At 35.9% G+C, this 16,712-nt stretch overlaps 1 protein-coding gene across 1 annotated transcript in view; it reads right to left on the bottom strand.

Moving 5' to 3' along the window:
• The window catches only part of LOC100068026 (UDP-glucuronosyltransferase 2C1), a 42,390-nt gene extending 32,666 nt beyond the window's left edge, over window positions 1-9,724 (bottom strand). The window contains exon 1 of the mRNA XM_001497927.5: window positions 8,955-9,724. Within this exon, the coding sequence (XP_001497977.3) occupies window positions 8,955-9,675 (721 nt within the window). The 5' untranslated portion in view covers window positions 9,676-9,724. The remainder of the gene's footprint in view (window positions 1-8,954) is intronic.
• Window positions 9,725-16,712: the final 6,988 nt, after the last annotated feature.

Here is a 16,712-nt window from a genome sequence, read left to right as displayed (position 1 = left end):
AAACCTATAACAAGCAGGAAAAAAAGTAAGACAAAAGAAATTAAACATATTGCTAAAGATGGCCATCAAACCACAAGTGAAGAGAGCAAGAGAAAAAGAAAGGAAGTGAGAAGAGCTACTAAAACACCCCCCCCCAAAAAGTGACAAAATGGCAATAAATACATATTTATCAATAGCTACTTTAAATGTCAATGGATTAAATGCTCCAATCAAATGCCATAGGGTAGCCAACTGGATAAAAAAACAAGATCCATGTATACGCTGCATACAAGAGACACACTTCAAACCTACAGACACTCACAAACTGAAAGTGAAAGGATGGAAAAAGATATTCCATGCAAATGGTAAAGAAAAGAAAGGGGAGGTAGCAATCCTTATATCAGACAAAATAGACTTTAAATCAAAAACTGTAATAAGAGACAAAGATGGGCACTACATAATGATAATGGGAACAATCCAACAAGAAAATATAACACTTGTAAATATCTATGCATCCAACATAGGAGCACCTAAATATATAAAGCAGTTATTAACAGACATAAGAGGAGAAATAGACAGTGACACAATAATAGTAGGGGAGTTTAACACTCCACTTACACCAAGGGATAGATCATCCAAACAGATCAATAAGGAAACACTCGCCTTAAAGGAAACATTAGACCAGATGGACTTAGTTGATATATACAGAACATTCCATCCAAAACCCACAGAATACACATTCTTTTCAAATGCCCATGGAACATTCTCCAGGATTGATCACATATTAGGCCACAAAACAAGTCTCAATAAATTTAAGAAGATCGAAATAATACCATGCATCTTTTCTGACCACAAAGGTATGAAACTGGAAATCAACTACAGAAAGAAAACCAGAAAAGCCACAAAAATGTGGAGATTGAACAAAATGCTACTGAACAATGATTGGGTCAATGAAGAAATCAAAGAAGAAATCAAAAAATTCCTGGAGACAAATGAAAATGAAAACACGACATGCCCAAATCTGTGGGATACAGCAAAAGCGGTTCTACGAGGGAAGTTTATAGCAATTCAGGCCTACCTCAACAAAGAAGAAAAATCCCAAATAGACAATCTAAAAGTGCACCTAAAGGTACTAGAAAAAGAACAACAAAGCAAGCGCAAAATTAGTGGAAGGAAGGAAATAATAAAAATCAGAGCAGAAGTAAGTGAAATAGAGACAAAAAAATAGAAAAAATTAGCGAAACCAAGAGCTGGTTCTTCGAAAAGATAAACAAAATTGGCAAACCCTTAGCTAGACTCACCAAGAAAAAAGAGAGAAGGCTCAAATAAATAGAATCAGAAATGAAAGAGGAGAGATTACAACGGACACCTCAGAAATACAAAAGATAATAGAATACTATGAAAAGCTATACACCAACAAATTGGATAATCTAGAGGAAATGGATAAATTCTTAGAAACATACAACTTTCCAAAATTGGACCAAGAAGATATAGAAAATTTGAATAGACCGATCACCAGTAAAGAGATCGAAACAGCAATCAAAAACCCCCCAAAAAATAAAAGTCCAGGACCAGACAGCTTCCCTGGTGAATTCTACCAAACATTCAAAGAAGACTTAATACCTATCCTTCTCAAACTCTTCCAAAAAACTGAAGAAGAGGGGAGGCTTCCTAACTCCTTCTATGAAGCAAACATTATCCTGATACCAAAACCAGATAAGGACAACACAAAAAAAGAAAATTACAGGCCAATATCACTGATGAACATCGATGCAAAAATCCTCAACAAAATTCCAGCAAATCCAATACAACAATACATTAGAAAGATCATACATCATGATCAAGTGGGTTTCATTCTGGAGATGCAGGGATGGTTCAACTTCCGCAAATCTATCAACGTGATACACCACATTAACAAAATGAAGAATAAAATCACATCATCATCTCAATAGATGCAGAGAAAGCATTTGACAAGATACAGCATCCATTTATGATAAAAACTCTAAATAAATTGGGTATAGAAGGAAAATACCTCAACATAATAAAGGCCATATATGACAAACCCACAACAAATATCATTCTCAATGGAGAAAAACTGAAAGCTATCTCTCTAAGAACAGGGACCAGACAAGGATGCCCCCTGTCACCACTCTTATTTAACATAGTATTGGAAGTCCTAGCCAGAGCAATCAGGCAAGAAAAAGAAATAAAAAGGATCCACATTAGAAAAGAAAAAGTGAAACTGTCACTCTTTGCAGATGACATGATTTTATATCCAGAAAACCCTAAAGAGTCCACTAAAATCTTTCAGAAATAATAAAGTAATACAGTCAAGTTGTGGGATACAAAATCAATGTACAAAAATCGGTTGTGTTTCTATACACTAACAAAGTAGCAGAAAGAGAAATTAAGAATACAATGCCATTTACAATTGCACCAAAAATAATAAAATACCTAGGAATAAACTTAACCAAAGAGGTGAAAGATCTGTACACCAAAAACTATAAAACATTGTTGAAAGAAATCGAAGAAGACACAAAGAAATGGAAAGATATTCCCTGCTCTTGGATTGGAAGAATTAACATTGTTAAAATGTCTGTACTTCCTAAAGCAATCTATAGATTCAACACAATCCCTATCAAAGTTCCAACAATATTTTTTACACAAATAGAACAAAGAATCCTAAAATTTATATGGAACAACAAAAGACCCCGAATAGCCAAAGGATTCCTGAGAAAAAAGAACAAAGCTGGAGGTATCACACTGCCAGATTTCAAATTATACTACAAAGCCATAGTAACCAAAACAGCATGGTACTGGCACAAAAGCAGACACACAGATCAATGGAACAAAATTGAGAGCCCAGAAGTAAACCCACAAATTTATGGACAGCTAATATTCGACAAGGGAGCCAAGAGCATACGATGGAGAAAGGAGAGTCTCTTCAATAAATAGTGTTGGGAAAACTGGACAGCCACATGCAAAGGAATGAAAGTAGAACATTCCCTTACACCATGCACAAAAATCAACTCAAGATGGATTAAAGACTTGAATGTAAGGCCCGAAACCATGAGACTTCTAGAAGAAAACATAGGCAGTACGCTCTATGACATTGGTCTGAGCAGCATATTTTCAAGTTCCATGTCTGACCGGGCAAGGGAAACAAAAGAAAAAATGAACAAATGGGACTACATCAAACTAAAACGTTTCTGCACAGCAACGGAAACCATCAACAAAACGAAAAGACAACCTAACAATTGGGAGAAGATATTTGCAAACCACACATCAGATAAGGGGTTAATATCCAAAATATACAAAGAACTCATACAGTTCAACAACAAAAAAACCAACAATCCAATTAGAAAATGGGCAAAAGATCTGAACAGAGATTTCTCTAAAGAAGATATACAGATGGCCAACAGGCATATGAAAAGATGCTCAACATCATTAGCTATCAGGGAAATGCAAATCAAAACTACAATGAGGTATCACCTCACTCAGGTCAGAATGGCTATAATTAACAAGACAGGAAACAACAAATGTTAGAGGGTGTGTGGAGAGAAGGGAACCCTTGTTCACTGCTGGTGGCAGTGCAAACTGGTGCAGCCACTATGGAAAGCAGTTTGGAGTATCCTCAGAAAATTAAGCATAGATCTACCCTATGATCCAGCTATTCCACTGCTGGGTATTTATCCAAAGAACTTGAAAACACAAAGGCATAAAGATACTTGCACCCCTATGTTCATTGCGGCATTATACACAATAGCCAGGACGTGGAACCAACCTAGGTGCCCATCAAGAGATGAATGGATAAAGAAGATGTGGTATTTATACACGATGGACTACTACTCAGCCATGAGAAATGACGAAATCCGGGCATTTGTGACAACATGGATGGACCTTGAGGGTATTATGCTGAGTGAAATAAATCAGAGGGATAAAGTCAAATACCATATGATCTCACTCATATGTGGAAGATAAAAATGACAAAAAAAAAAAAAAACCCACATAGCATTGGAGATTGGACTGGTGGTTACTATTGGAGAAGGGGGGAGGGGAGAGGGCAAAAGAGGTGATTAGGGTCACATCTGAGGGGATGCACTATAATTAGTGTTCGGGTGGTGAACATGATGTAATGTACACAGAATTCGAAATATGACGTACATCCAAAAAAAATAAAAATTAAAAAAAAGTTAAACAAGGAAAAAAAAACAATTGGGAGAAGATATTTGCAAACCATATATCACATGGGTTAATATCCAAAATATACAAAGAACTCATATGTCTCAACAACCAAAAACCAACAACCCTATTAAAAAAATGGGCAAAGTTCTGAACAGAGACTTCTCCAAAGAAGATATATGGATAGGCAACTGACACATGAAAACATGTCCAACATCATTAGCTATCAGCGAAATGCAAATCAAAACTACAATGGGATATCACCTCACTCTGGTCAGAATGGGTATAATTAGGAAGACAAGAAACAGCAAGTATTGGAGAGGATGTAGAGAGAAGACAACCCTCACACTGCTGGTGGGAGTGCAAACTGGTACAGCCACTATGGAAAACAGTGCAGAGTTTCCTTAGAAATTTAAGAATAGATCTACCATATAATCCAGCTATTCCACTGCTGGGAGTTTATCCAAATAACTTGAAAACACAAATGCATAAAGACACATGCAACCCTATGTTCATCGCAGCATTATTCGCAATAGCCAAGTCTTGGAAGCAACCTAGGTGCCCATCAAGGGAAAAGTGGATAAAGAAGATGTGGTATATATCCACACAATGGAATACTATTCAGCCATAAGAAATGGTGAAATCTGGCCATTTGTGACAACATGGATGGACCCTGACGGTATTATACTAAGTGAGATAAGCCAGAGGGAGAAAGTCAAAAACCATATGATCTTACTCATAAGTAGAAGATAAAAACAATGACAAGCAGACACATAGCAACAGAGATTGGGTTGGTGGTTACCAGAGGGGAGGGGAGGAGACAGGAAAGTGAAAAGGGTGATTAGGCACAAATGAGTGGTGATGGATTATAATTAGTCTTTGGGTGTGAACATGATGTAATCTACACAGAATTTGAAATATATTAGGATATACACCTGAAATTTATACAATGTTATAATCCAATGCTACTGGAATAAAAGCAAAATTTCAAAGTTAGTTATAAGGTAAACAATCCTAAAATTCATACGGAACCACAAAAGAGCACGAATAACCAAAGTAATTTTGAGAAAGAAAAACAAACCTGGAGGGATCACACTTCCTGATTTCAAACTAGAGTATAAAACTATAGTAATTAAAACCATTTGGTATTGGCAAAATAACAGACACATAGGTCAATGGAACAGAATCACAGAGGCCCAAAATAAATCCATGCAAATATATTCAACTAATAATTGACAAGGGAACCAAGAATACTCAAGGGAAAAAACACAGTCTCTTCATTAAACGATACTGGAAAAAGTGGATATTCAAATACAAAAGAATGAAACTAGACCAGAATCTTACTCCACTCACAAAAATTAAGTCAAAATACATTAAAGACTTAAATGGAAGACCTGAAACTGTAAAAATCCAACAGGAAAACATAGAGAAAAGCTTTTTAATGTCAGTCTTGACATTAAATTTTGGATATGATGCCTAAAGCATAAGCAACAAAATTAAAAATAAACAAGAGGGATTACTTCAATCTAAAAAGCTTCTATAAGGCAAAATAAATGATAAACAAAATAAGACAACCTATGAAATTTGAGAAAATTTTTGCATACTATGTATCTGATAAAGAGTTAAAATCCATAACATATAAGAAACTCATACAACTCAATAGCATAAAAGCCAAAGAATCCAATTAAAAATGAGCAAGAGACTTGAATAGATGTTTATCCAAAGAAGATATTCAAATGGGCAACAAGTACATGAAACGATGCTCAAAATTGCTAATCATCAGGAAAAGCAAATCAAAACCTCAATGAGATATCACCTCATACCTGTTAGGATGGGTATCATCAAAAAAAAAGAGAGAGAAAACTTGGCAAGAATGTAGAGTAAAAGGGATCCTTGTGCACTGTTGGTGGAGACGTAAGTTGGAGCAACCACTATGGAAAAGATTAGGGACCTTCCTAAAAAAATGAAGAATAGAACTACCATATGATCCAGCAATTCCACTTCTGAGTATATATACGAAGAAAAGGAAATCACTATCCCAAAGACATGTCTTCACTCCCATATTCATTGCAGCATTATTTACAATAGCTAAGACAAGGAAACAATCGAAGTGTACATCTATGTATGAATGGATAATGAGAATGTCACTGTATATACAATGGAATATTATTCAGCCCTGAGAAAAAAGGAAATCCTGTCATTTCTGTCAATACGGATGAACCTAGAGGGAATTATGTAAGCGCAGTAAGTCAGACAGAGAAAGACAAATACAGTATGATATCACTTATATGTGGAATCTAAAAAAACCCAACAAAACAAACTGATAGATACAGAGACTAAATTGGTGGTTGTCATATTGGGGTATGGAGGGTGGATACGATAGGTGAAGTTGTTCAAAAGATATGAATTTCATTTCTAAAATAAGGAAGTCCAAGCGTGTAATGTACAACATGGTGACTATTGTTAGTAATACTATACTGTCTACTTGAAAGTAGTTAAGAAAGTCGATCTTCAAATTCTCATCTCAATAAAACCACACATCTATGGACGGCTAATCTTCGACAAAGGAGCAGAGGGCCTACAATGGAGAAAAGAAAGTCTCTTTAACAAATGGTGCTGGGAAAACTGGACAGCCACATGTAAAAGATTGAAAATTGACCATTCTTTTTCACCACACACCAAAATAAACTCAAAATGGATCAAAGACCTAAAGATTAGGCCTGAAACAATAAGTCTTCTGGAAGAGAATATAGGCAGTACACTCTTTGACATCAGTTTCAAAAGAATCTTTTCAGACACTATAACTCCTCAGTTGAGGGAAACAATAGAAAGAATAAACAAATGGGACTTCTTCAGACTAAAGAGCTTCTTCAAGGCAAGGGAAAACAGGATTGAAACAAGAAAACAGCCCACTAATTGGGAAAAGATATTTACAAGCCACTTATCCGACAAAGGGTTAATCTCCATAATATACAAAGAACTCACACGGCTCAACAACAAAAAAACAAACAACCCCATCAAAAAATGGGCAGAGGACATGAACAGACATTTCTCAAAAGAAGATATGAATATGGCCAATAGACACATGAAAAGATGTTCATCATCGCTAATCATCAGGGAAATGCAAATCAAAACTACACTAAGATATCACCTTACACCCGTTAGATTGGCAAAAATCTCCAAAACCAAGAGCCACAAATGTTGGAGAGGTTGTGGAGAAAAAGGAACCCTCATACACTGTTGGTGGGAATGCAAACTGGTACAGCCACTATGGAAAACAGTATGGAGATTTCTCAAAAAGTTAAAAATCGAAATACCCTATGACCCAGCCATCCCATTACTGGGTATCTATCCTAAGAACCTGAAATCAGAAATCCCAAGAGTCACTTGCACCCCTATGTTCATCGCAGCATTATTTACAATAGCCAAGACGTGGAACCAACCAACATGCCCAGAAACTGATGATTGGATAAAGAAGATGTTGTATATATACACAATGGAATACTACTCAGACATAAAAAAAGACAAAATTGGCCCATTCACAGAAACGTGGATGGACCTCGAGAGTATTATGTTAAGCGACATAAGCCAGTCAGAGAAAGATGAACTCTATATGACTCCACTCATAGGTGGAAGTTAGTATATTGACAAGGAGATCTGATCGGTGGTTACCAGGGAAAAGGGGGGGTGGAGGGAGGGCACAAAGGGGGAAGTGGTGTACCCACAACATGACTAACAAAAATGTACAACTGAAATCTCACAAGGTTGTAATCTATCATAACATTAATAAAAAATAAAAAAATAAAAAAATAAAAATAAAAATTCTCATCTCAAGAAAAATATTTGTAACTGTGTATGTTGTTGGATGTTATCCAGACTTACAGTGGTGATCATTTGAACATATATGCAAATATCAAATCATTATCCTGTACACCTGAAATTAATATAATGTTAGGTGTCAATTATGTCTCACAAAAAGAAAGAACCTAAATAACGTAGGCAGGGTACTGTTTCCTCAAAGATAACTAATATATTATGCAAAATCATTCTTAATACAGTTTTATGAACACTTTCTTAAATAAAAAAATCAATTATGTGAACGGAAAAAAGAAGGAGTAAAAGACTTGCTGAAATCGAGAGAAACATTGCGCTCAGGATCAAAGCTCAGCAGATGCCCTCTCATTCATTTTTCAAAAGAACGAGAACAACAAAAAAGCGAGATAAGTTAAAAAATCTGGAAACATGGTCCTTCAGAAAAAATCTATTTTTTTCCTCTTTGGGAGACAAGAGCAGATGAACCAAGATATATTTATTTACTTTCTAGTTTTGTGCTCACTTCATGAGAATTCCTGCAATGAAGCAACCAAGCCTAGATATGAGGCAAACAGAAAGCCTAAGAAATAGCAAGTTAATCAGAAAGAAAGGAAAGTGTAGAAAAGAAGTAAACAAGAGAGAAAGAGACCAAGGTGTGGGAAATCACACTGTTAGATGTAGGTTTTCCAGATATTTAAAAAAATTAGGAGCAACAAGTAGTATTTATGTATAAATATAAAGAATATTCCTTTCTCTAATATATTATAAGTACTGTAACATCTAAAACAAAAAAACAAAAGAATCATTTTTTTGGCCTAAAACAGCACAGTCACTGTTTAACTTCAATTTCACTACTCCAAGCCCCACAGGAGTTTGAGTCTTCACTTAAAAATACCTTTTTAAAGTTTTTATACACTCAGATAAATATTTACATTTTACGTACTAAATAAGAATCCTTACTACATGCAAATTTCTCTTACCTAAAACCTTGCTATAATACTCATCCCATTCTGGAAACAGATAATATAAGTACATCACATCACTCATTACGTGCAATAACCAATTCTCCAGCCTCTGTACAAAAGTCATGTTGTCTGTCAGTCCTGTTGTGCTTCCAGGAACATAGGAAGAAGGGGTGGGAAGCCCACCACACAGTCTTTCAATGGCATTCCCCTCAGAAAAGCGAAAAGAGTATATAAATGGAATATTGAGAAGCTCAGCCAACAGCTCCCCACAAAAGCTTAAAGGATCAGCAACACAGATATCAAACTTAGCTACCTGCAGCCTGCTGAGTAACTCCTTATTTGTGATAACAGCATCACATACGCTTTTTTGTGTCCTTAAAAATCTCTTGAACATTTCCGTCAGTTTTACTTGCTTGTCCCACCATGAAAGTTTTGGCAGTTCAAAACTTGCTGTGTAGAGAAAGGTATTGAACTCTTCCATGAAAGTTTCTTTACTTACTGAAACTTGAAGGACCTCTACATTAAAGGGAATCTTGGTATGATCCATCATAAGGCTAAATGAGGGTACTAGGAGGGTTATTTCGTGCCCACGAAGATGGAGCTCTTCCAGAATAACTTTCAAATTAATCCAATGACTAAAATCCATGGGCCATACAAGTACTTTCTCAGTCCTTCCAGAGAGGAGGAAACACAGATGCAGCATGAAAAGGACACAGAAACCTTCCACAGTCTTCATGATCAGGTCCTGCTCTAACAAAATGTGGGTTTAAATCAAGTGCGTGAAGTTCACAGTCCAAATGCATCTTTCTTGACCCTCTCAACCAACGTATAGTAGGTTGGGCTGAACTTTGAACAGCACATTTTGTGTTATTGACTGCAATTAAATGCAATTGCTTTGATAAAGAAAAGGCCAATAAAGTCAATAAAGCGAGTTAGGAAGGAACTACTCATAATCAGAGTTTCAACACTTCTTTTAGAGAGTATGAAAATAAAGAAACAAACACAAATCTAAACTCTAAATAATGTAAGAAAAGCCATCACCATGTGATTCATATTCAATTAAGACTGGATTTTTTCTAACTTTTTGTCTGGTTTCATTTGAAGTTCAGTTGAACAGAATTGTCTCTCTAGTATTTCTCTTACTGATAACTCTGCTAGATATTCTAGACACGAAGTAGGCTATCGTCTACTGCCAGAAGAAGAAAATATGTGCGCCGTATGAGGTGTTAAGGCAGAGGGAAGACTTATCTAAATATTCTAATGCTAAATTTAGTGCTCTTTCTACTAAATCACATTTATCTTTAAGAGCAAAAGAAGAAATTTTTTTTTTTACTATTACTGCAGGTATGAGTTCAGGTTCTGATTCTACCTTAGATTAATGTTGTGTTGTGAAGACAGATAGTAGAATAAAAAAGACAAGTCATGAAGAAGATAGCAATAATCTTATCCTATCTTCTGGCAATGCATTCTATTTTTCTTGCTTTCTCAATTTAACAGACATTTTATATTGTAAAATTCTGTTATTTCATTTGGATCCCCATACCTGGAATCTGCTACCTCATGTAGAAATGGATCCAATGATATTTAGGACAATAACTTCATCTATAAAGTTTTGTTTAAAATGTTGATTTTAAGGGGCCAGCCCCGTGGCCAAGTGGTTAAGTTCATATGCTCTACTTTGGCAGCCCAGGGTTTCACTGGGTTTGGATCCTGTGCATGGATATGGAACCACTTGTCAGGCCACATTGAGGCCATGTCCCACATGCCACAACTAGAAGGACCCACAACTAGAGTATACAACTATGTGCTGGGGGGATTTGGGGAGAAAAGCAGGAAACAAAAAAAGAAGAAGATTGGCAACAGCTGTTAGCTCAGGTGCCAACCTTTATGAAAAAAGAGTTGATCTTTTTCCTCAAGTAGTTAATCAATAGGAATATATAATGATAATAACACTATTGTTTTTATTAATATAAGAATAACTGGATAATAAAAATTAAGATTGAACAATTATTCAGTTGAGCATCATATTTATAAATTCTATCCCCAAATAAAAATCATTCTCCTCTCCTTTATCAGTCTTACTTATCGTCAATCTGACCCTGGCTGTTTCTATATCTAACCTAGATTAACTGCAATAGACTTCTGATATTCCTACTTTCACTTTTACACATCTGCAACCCACTTTCCGCATATGAACTTTTCTGATTTTCAAAATAATCTACTTCAAAGAATGTCACTGCTGAGCAAAATATTTTAATAACATTCTTTTTTCTATATGTTAAAATCTACTCTGTCTGAAATGGCCCCCAAGATCCTGACTACTTTTCTAATCTTATGTTTTTCCACTTTCCTCTTCAAATCCATACCCCCTTCCTTTGAGCTTTTTGATCATAAGAAATTCTTTTCTGGAGTGACATCAGCAGATTGTAGAATAGGCGTTATCTACTTTCATACCTCTGACAGAAAATTGATTTTCACAGTCACCCAGGGATGAGAGTACTTTGGGAATCTGGGAGTCCAATGGAGAAGTTTCAATTGAGCATAGAACAAATAGTTCCAAGAATAGATGCATTGAAGAGGGTAAAAGGAACAGTTTCAGTTTGTCTGTGTTCCTTCTCCCCCAAGGCAGCATGACTCAGTGCCAGAAGAGAAGAGAGTGACCTCTGATTTCTGCTGCAGCAGGAAGTGTGATCATGTGAGTGAAAGCCTCGCTTCCCCAGTCATGCAGGATGCTGCCCGAGAGGCACACTTCTTTCTGCCTTACTCAGATTACTGAGGTGATCTGCAAGACTGAGGGGCTAGAAGAGGTTAGGATCATAGCCAGAGCTCAGAACTCATCAAAAGGATGCTACAAACTATTTCATGGTACTTCCTACTCAACAATTTGAGGACTCCATTAGAAAGCTTGCCCACAAGCCACTGGAGACACCTTGTCAGCAGACCTCCCTCAACTGGCCTAAAGATGCCCACCATGCTCCAGGCACTTCACTCCCATTATCCTGTTGACTCCAGATGTGTGCTCCCATTGATGCTGAGAGTGATGGTGAGGTATATAGACGGCTAGTAAGCAAGTGCAGAAAGCTGAACCTAATCGGTGAGCTTAGGAGAATTCTCATAAACTGGAGAATTCAGGCCTCAGGCCAAGAGAAAGCAAATGGGAAGCTTTCAAATCTAGGTCTGGCTTTGTGAGATCTAGAAGAGGCGTATAATCTGAATAAATCTCCCTCAAGTGGGAACAAGATGTGTGGAGCAGTGATAGCCTTGGAAAAGTTCTTAGAAAACCTCAGAATTCCTAGTCAGACTGACAGATGAAGGTACCTCTCTACCGAAGACAGTCAGTAAAGACTAAAGGAGGTGATTGCTTCTTTAAATGTGAACACCAATGCAAGACTTCAAGGAGCATGAAAAATCAAGGAAATATGACACCACCAAAGAAACAAAATAATTTCCCAGCTACCAAAAGCAAAGAAATGAAAATCTATAAATTGCTTGAAAAAGATTTAAATTAAATTGTTTCAAGGGAGCTGAGTTAGCTGTAAAAGAACACAGATAGACAATGAAATCATGAAAACAATATATGTACAAAATGGGAGGTTCAACACACAGTAATTATAAAAAGAATCAGGCATGAAGCTGAAAAAAATTAAAGAGACCATTTTGTTTAGACGAGGACGAAGAAACAGAATTCTCAGAGCTAAAGAATACAATGAACTAAATAAAAAATGGAAAAATATCTCAACAGCAGACTCAATCAAGCAGGAGAAAGAACCTGTGAACTCAAAGACGTCATTTGAAATTATCCATTCAAAAGAGAAAAGAAAACTACAGACCAATATTCCTCATGAATATAGAAGCAAAATTCTCAGCAAAACATTGGCAAACCAAATTTCACAGCATATTAAAAGGATCATATAATATGATCAGGTGATATTTGTTCCTGGGATACAAAGATGGTTCAACATAAGCAAATCAATAAATTTGATGCACCACATTATTAGAATGAAAGTCAAGAATCATGTGATCATCTCAGTAAGGACAGAAAACGCATTTGAAAAATACAACATCCTTTCATGATAAAAATGCTGAACAAATTGGGTATAAAAGCAGCATATGTCAACATAATAAAGGCCATATATGACAAACCCACAGCTAACATCATACTCAATGGTGAAAAGCTAATGGTTTTTTCTCTAAAATCAGGAAGAAAACATCTGCCCAATCTCACCACTTTTATTCAATATAGTGTTGGAAGTCCTAGCGAGGGCAATCAGGAAAGAATAATAAATAATAGGCAGCCAAATTGGAAAGGAAGAAGTAAAATTTTCTTTGTTTCCAGATATGTCTTACATAGATAAAATTCTAAAATTTCCTCCAAAAATTTGTTAGAAATAATCAGTGAATCCAGTAAATTTTCAAAATACAAAATCGACATACAGAAATAAGTTATGTTTCTGTACACTAACTATGAAACATTTGTAAAAGAAATAATGAAAACATTCCCATTCACAATAGAAGCAAAAACAATAAAATATCGGGTGGCCCGGTGGTGCAGCAAAGTGCGTGTGTTCCACTATGGCGACCTGGGATTCACTGGTTTGGATCCTGGGTGCGGACGAGGCACTTGTTGGCAAACCATGCTGTGGTAGGCGTCCCACATGTAAAGGGGAGGAAGATGGGCATGGATGTTAGCTCAGGGCCAGTCTCCCTCAGCAAAAAAGAGGAAAATTGGTGGCAGATGTTAGCTCAGGGCTAATCTTCCTCAAAAGAAAAAAAAAAACAATAAAAGGCTTAGGAGTTAATTTTACAAGTGACATGAGAGATCGGTATACAGTCATGCACTGTATAACATCATTTCAGTCAATGACAAACCACATATACAATGATCGTGCCATAGGTTACTACCATATAGTGCAGGTGCGTACTAGGATATAGCACCTAGGTTTATGTAAGTACACCCTATGATGTTCCCACAAGGACAAAATCACCTAACAAGGCACTTCTCAGAATGTATCTCCATCATTAAGTGACACATCATGGTACTGAAAAATACAAGATTTTTGGCCAGAAGTGGCCTATTAAGTGTGGCACAATCATCTTTGGTGGCCTGGGTTGGCAGGTTTGTATCCTGGGCATGGACCTACACCACTTGTCAGCCATGCTGTGGAGGCAACCCACATATAAAGTAGAGGAAGGTTGGCACGGATGTTGGCTCAGGACTAATCTTCCTGAAGCCAAAAAGAGGAAGATTAACAACAGATATTAGCTCAGGGCTATTCTTACTCAGCAAAGGGAATAAAAAACAAAAGAATACAAGACTCTGATGAAAGAAATGGAAGAAAACACAAAAGATGAAATGACATTCTGTATACATGGATCAGTAGAATTAATATTGTTAGACTGTCCATACTACCCAAAGCATCTATATAAATACAATCTCTATAAAAATTCCAAAGCATTTTCACAGAAATAGAAATAATAATCCTTATATATGCATAAAGATAAATAGATCAAATAGCCATAGAAAGCCTGAGAGACCAGAACAAAGCCGAAGGCATCACACTTCCTGATTTCAAACTGTACTACAAATTTGTAGTGATCAAAAAGTATGGTACTGGCATAAGATATCCACATAAGCCAATGGAACAGCACACAGAGCACAGAAAACAAAAGCCTCGAATATATGGTCAACTAATATTTGACAAGGGAGCCAAGAATACTCAATGGGAAAAGGATGGTATCTTTAGTAAATGGGGTTGGAAAATTTGATACCCACATGCAAAAGAATTAAACTGGACACCTACACTACACCACTCAAAAAACTAAGACAAAATAATAAAGACTTAAATATAACACCCCAAATTGTAAACCTCCTGGAGAAAAAAGCTCCTTGACATTTGTCTTGCCAATGATTTTCTGGATATGACACCAAAAGCACAAGCAAGAGAAGCAAAAGAAACAAGTGGAACCACATCAAACTAGTAAGTTCTGCACAACAAAAGAAATAATCAACAAAATAAAAAGGCAACCCAACGAATGGGAGAAAATATTTGCAAATCATATATCGGAGGAGATGTTAATATCCAAAATGTATGAAGAACTCACACAACTCAATAGTGAAAAAAAAATCTGATTAAAAAATGGACTGAAGAACTGATAGATAGTTTTCGCAGAATTTGTAAAAATAGCCAAATGATACATGAAAATGTGGTTGAAATTACTAATCATCACAGAAATGCAAGTCAAAATCACAATGGCATATCATCTCCTGCCTGTTAAAATGGTTAAAATCATCAAAAGACAAGATATAACAAGTGTTAGTGTGGAGGTGGAGAAAAGAGAACACTTCTGCACTGTTCTTGGGAATAGAAATTATTACAGCAACGATGGAAAACAGTATAGAGCTCTCTCAAAAGCCTAGAAAAAGAATTACCACATGATTCACCAACCCTACTTCTGGGATTATCCAATGGAAATGAAAACAGGACATGGAAGAGATATCTGCACACCCATGTTCATTGCAGCATTGTTCATAATGGCCAAGATATGGAAACAACCTAAGTGTCTATCAACACATGAATGAGTAAAGTTGTTGTGGTATACGTATGCAATAGGATATTAAACAGCCATGAGAAAGATGAAAATCTTACCATTTGCCTCAACATGGCTGGCCCTTGAGGACATTATGGTCAGTGAAACAAGTCAGACAAAAAAAGACAAATACTGTATGATCTCACATATATGTGGAATCTAAAAATGCCAGACTCATAGAAATAGAGATAGAATAGTGGTTTACAGAGACTGGACTTTGAAGGAAATGAGTTGTTTATCAAAGGTACAAACTTTAAAGTATGAGATGAATAAATTCTGGGGATCAAAAGTACAACATAATGATTATTGTTAGGACTACTGCTTTATATTTGAAAGTTGATAAGTAAAGTGATTTTAGATTTTGTCACCACAAAAAGAAATGGTATTTATGTGACATTATAGTGGTGTTAACTAATAATAATGTGGTAATTATTTGCAATATATAAGTGTAGCAAATCACTTCAAAATAACACAATGTTATTTGTAATTCTATTTTAATAAAGCTGGAAAAAATTTAAGATTTTAAAATAATGCTAGAATGTTATTTTAAAAATCCCCTAAATCAAGCGTTCTTCTGAATTATATTTGTTGTTAACCACAGAAGAGCTAAATGCCTTTGACCTACACCAATGAATTCATCCGTTGTCGGTATTACTCTCTCAATATTATTTGGTACATTATGGCCTGAGTGTTAATCATTTTGTTCTTTATATTAAAAAAGTGTTCATTTTTGTTCATGTAATTTTTGGAAGTCTTGAAAAAATGAAAAGGTTTATTGTCTCTCAGATGTGAGTTCAGTAGTCACTACATGTCTACATTACAAAAATTCCCCTTTTTATTAAGCTACAACAGGATCTGCTTCAATTTGTCCCCTCAAAGAATGTTTCAAGTTGTTTGAACTGCTTAAGAATTAAAGTATTGACTTCTATTTCTGGACATGATGATGCAACTGGAGCCAGATTAACCCTCTGCCATAAACAACTAGAAAACTAGGTAAATTATATATATAAATTATTTTCAGATAATGAACATTAGATTTCAAAGAAATATGATTACCAAGAGAAGGGAAAATAATGAACCCTAAGATTACTCCACCTTTCTGACTGTAGCCAGTTTTCAGATTACATCGCAAGAACAAGATATCTATCAGAAACTGGAGTTATTGCTGCATGAGGAAAAAGAAAG

Source organism: Equus caballus, chromosome 3, assembly GCF_041296265.1.
Source record: "Equus caballus isolate H_3958 breed thoroughbred chromosome 3, TB-T2T, whole genome shotgun sequence".
Lineage (NCBI taxonomy): Eukaryota > Metazoa > Chordata > Mammalia > Perissodactyla > Equidae > Equus > Equus caballus.
This window is presented reverse-complemented; position numbering and strand designations above follow the sequence as displayed.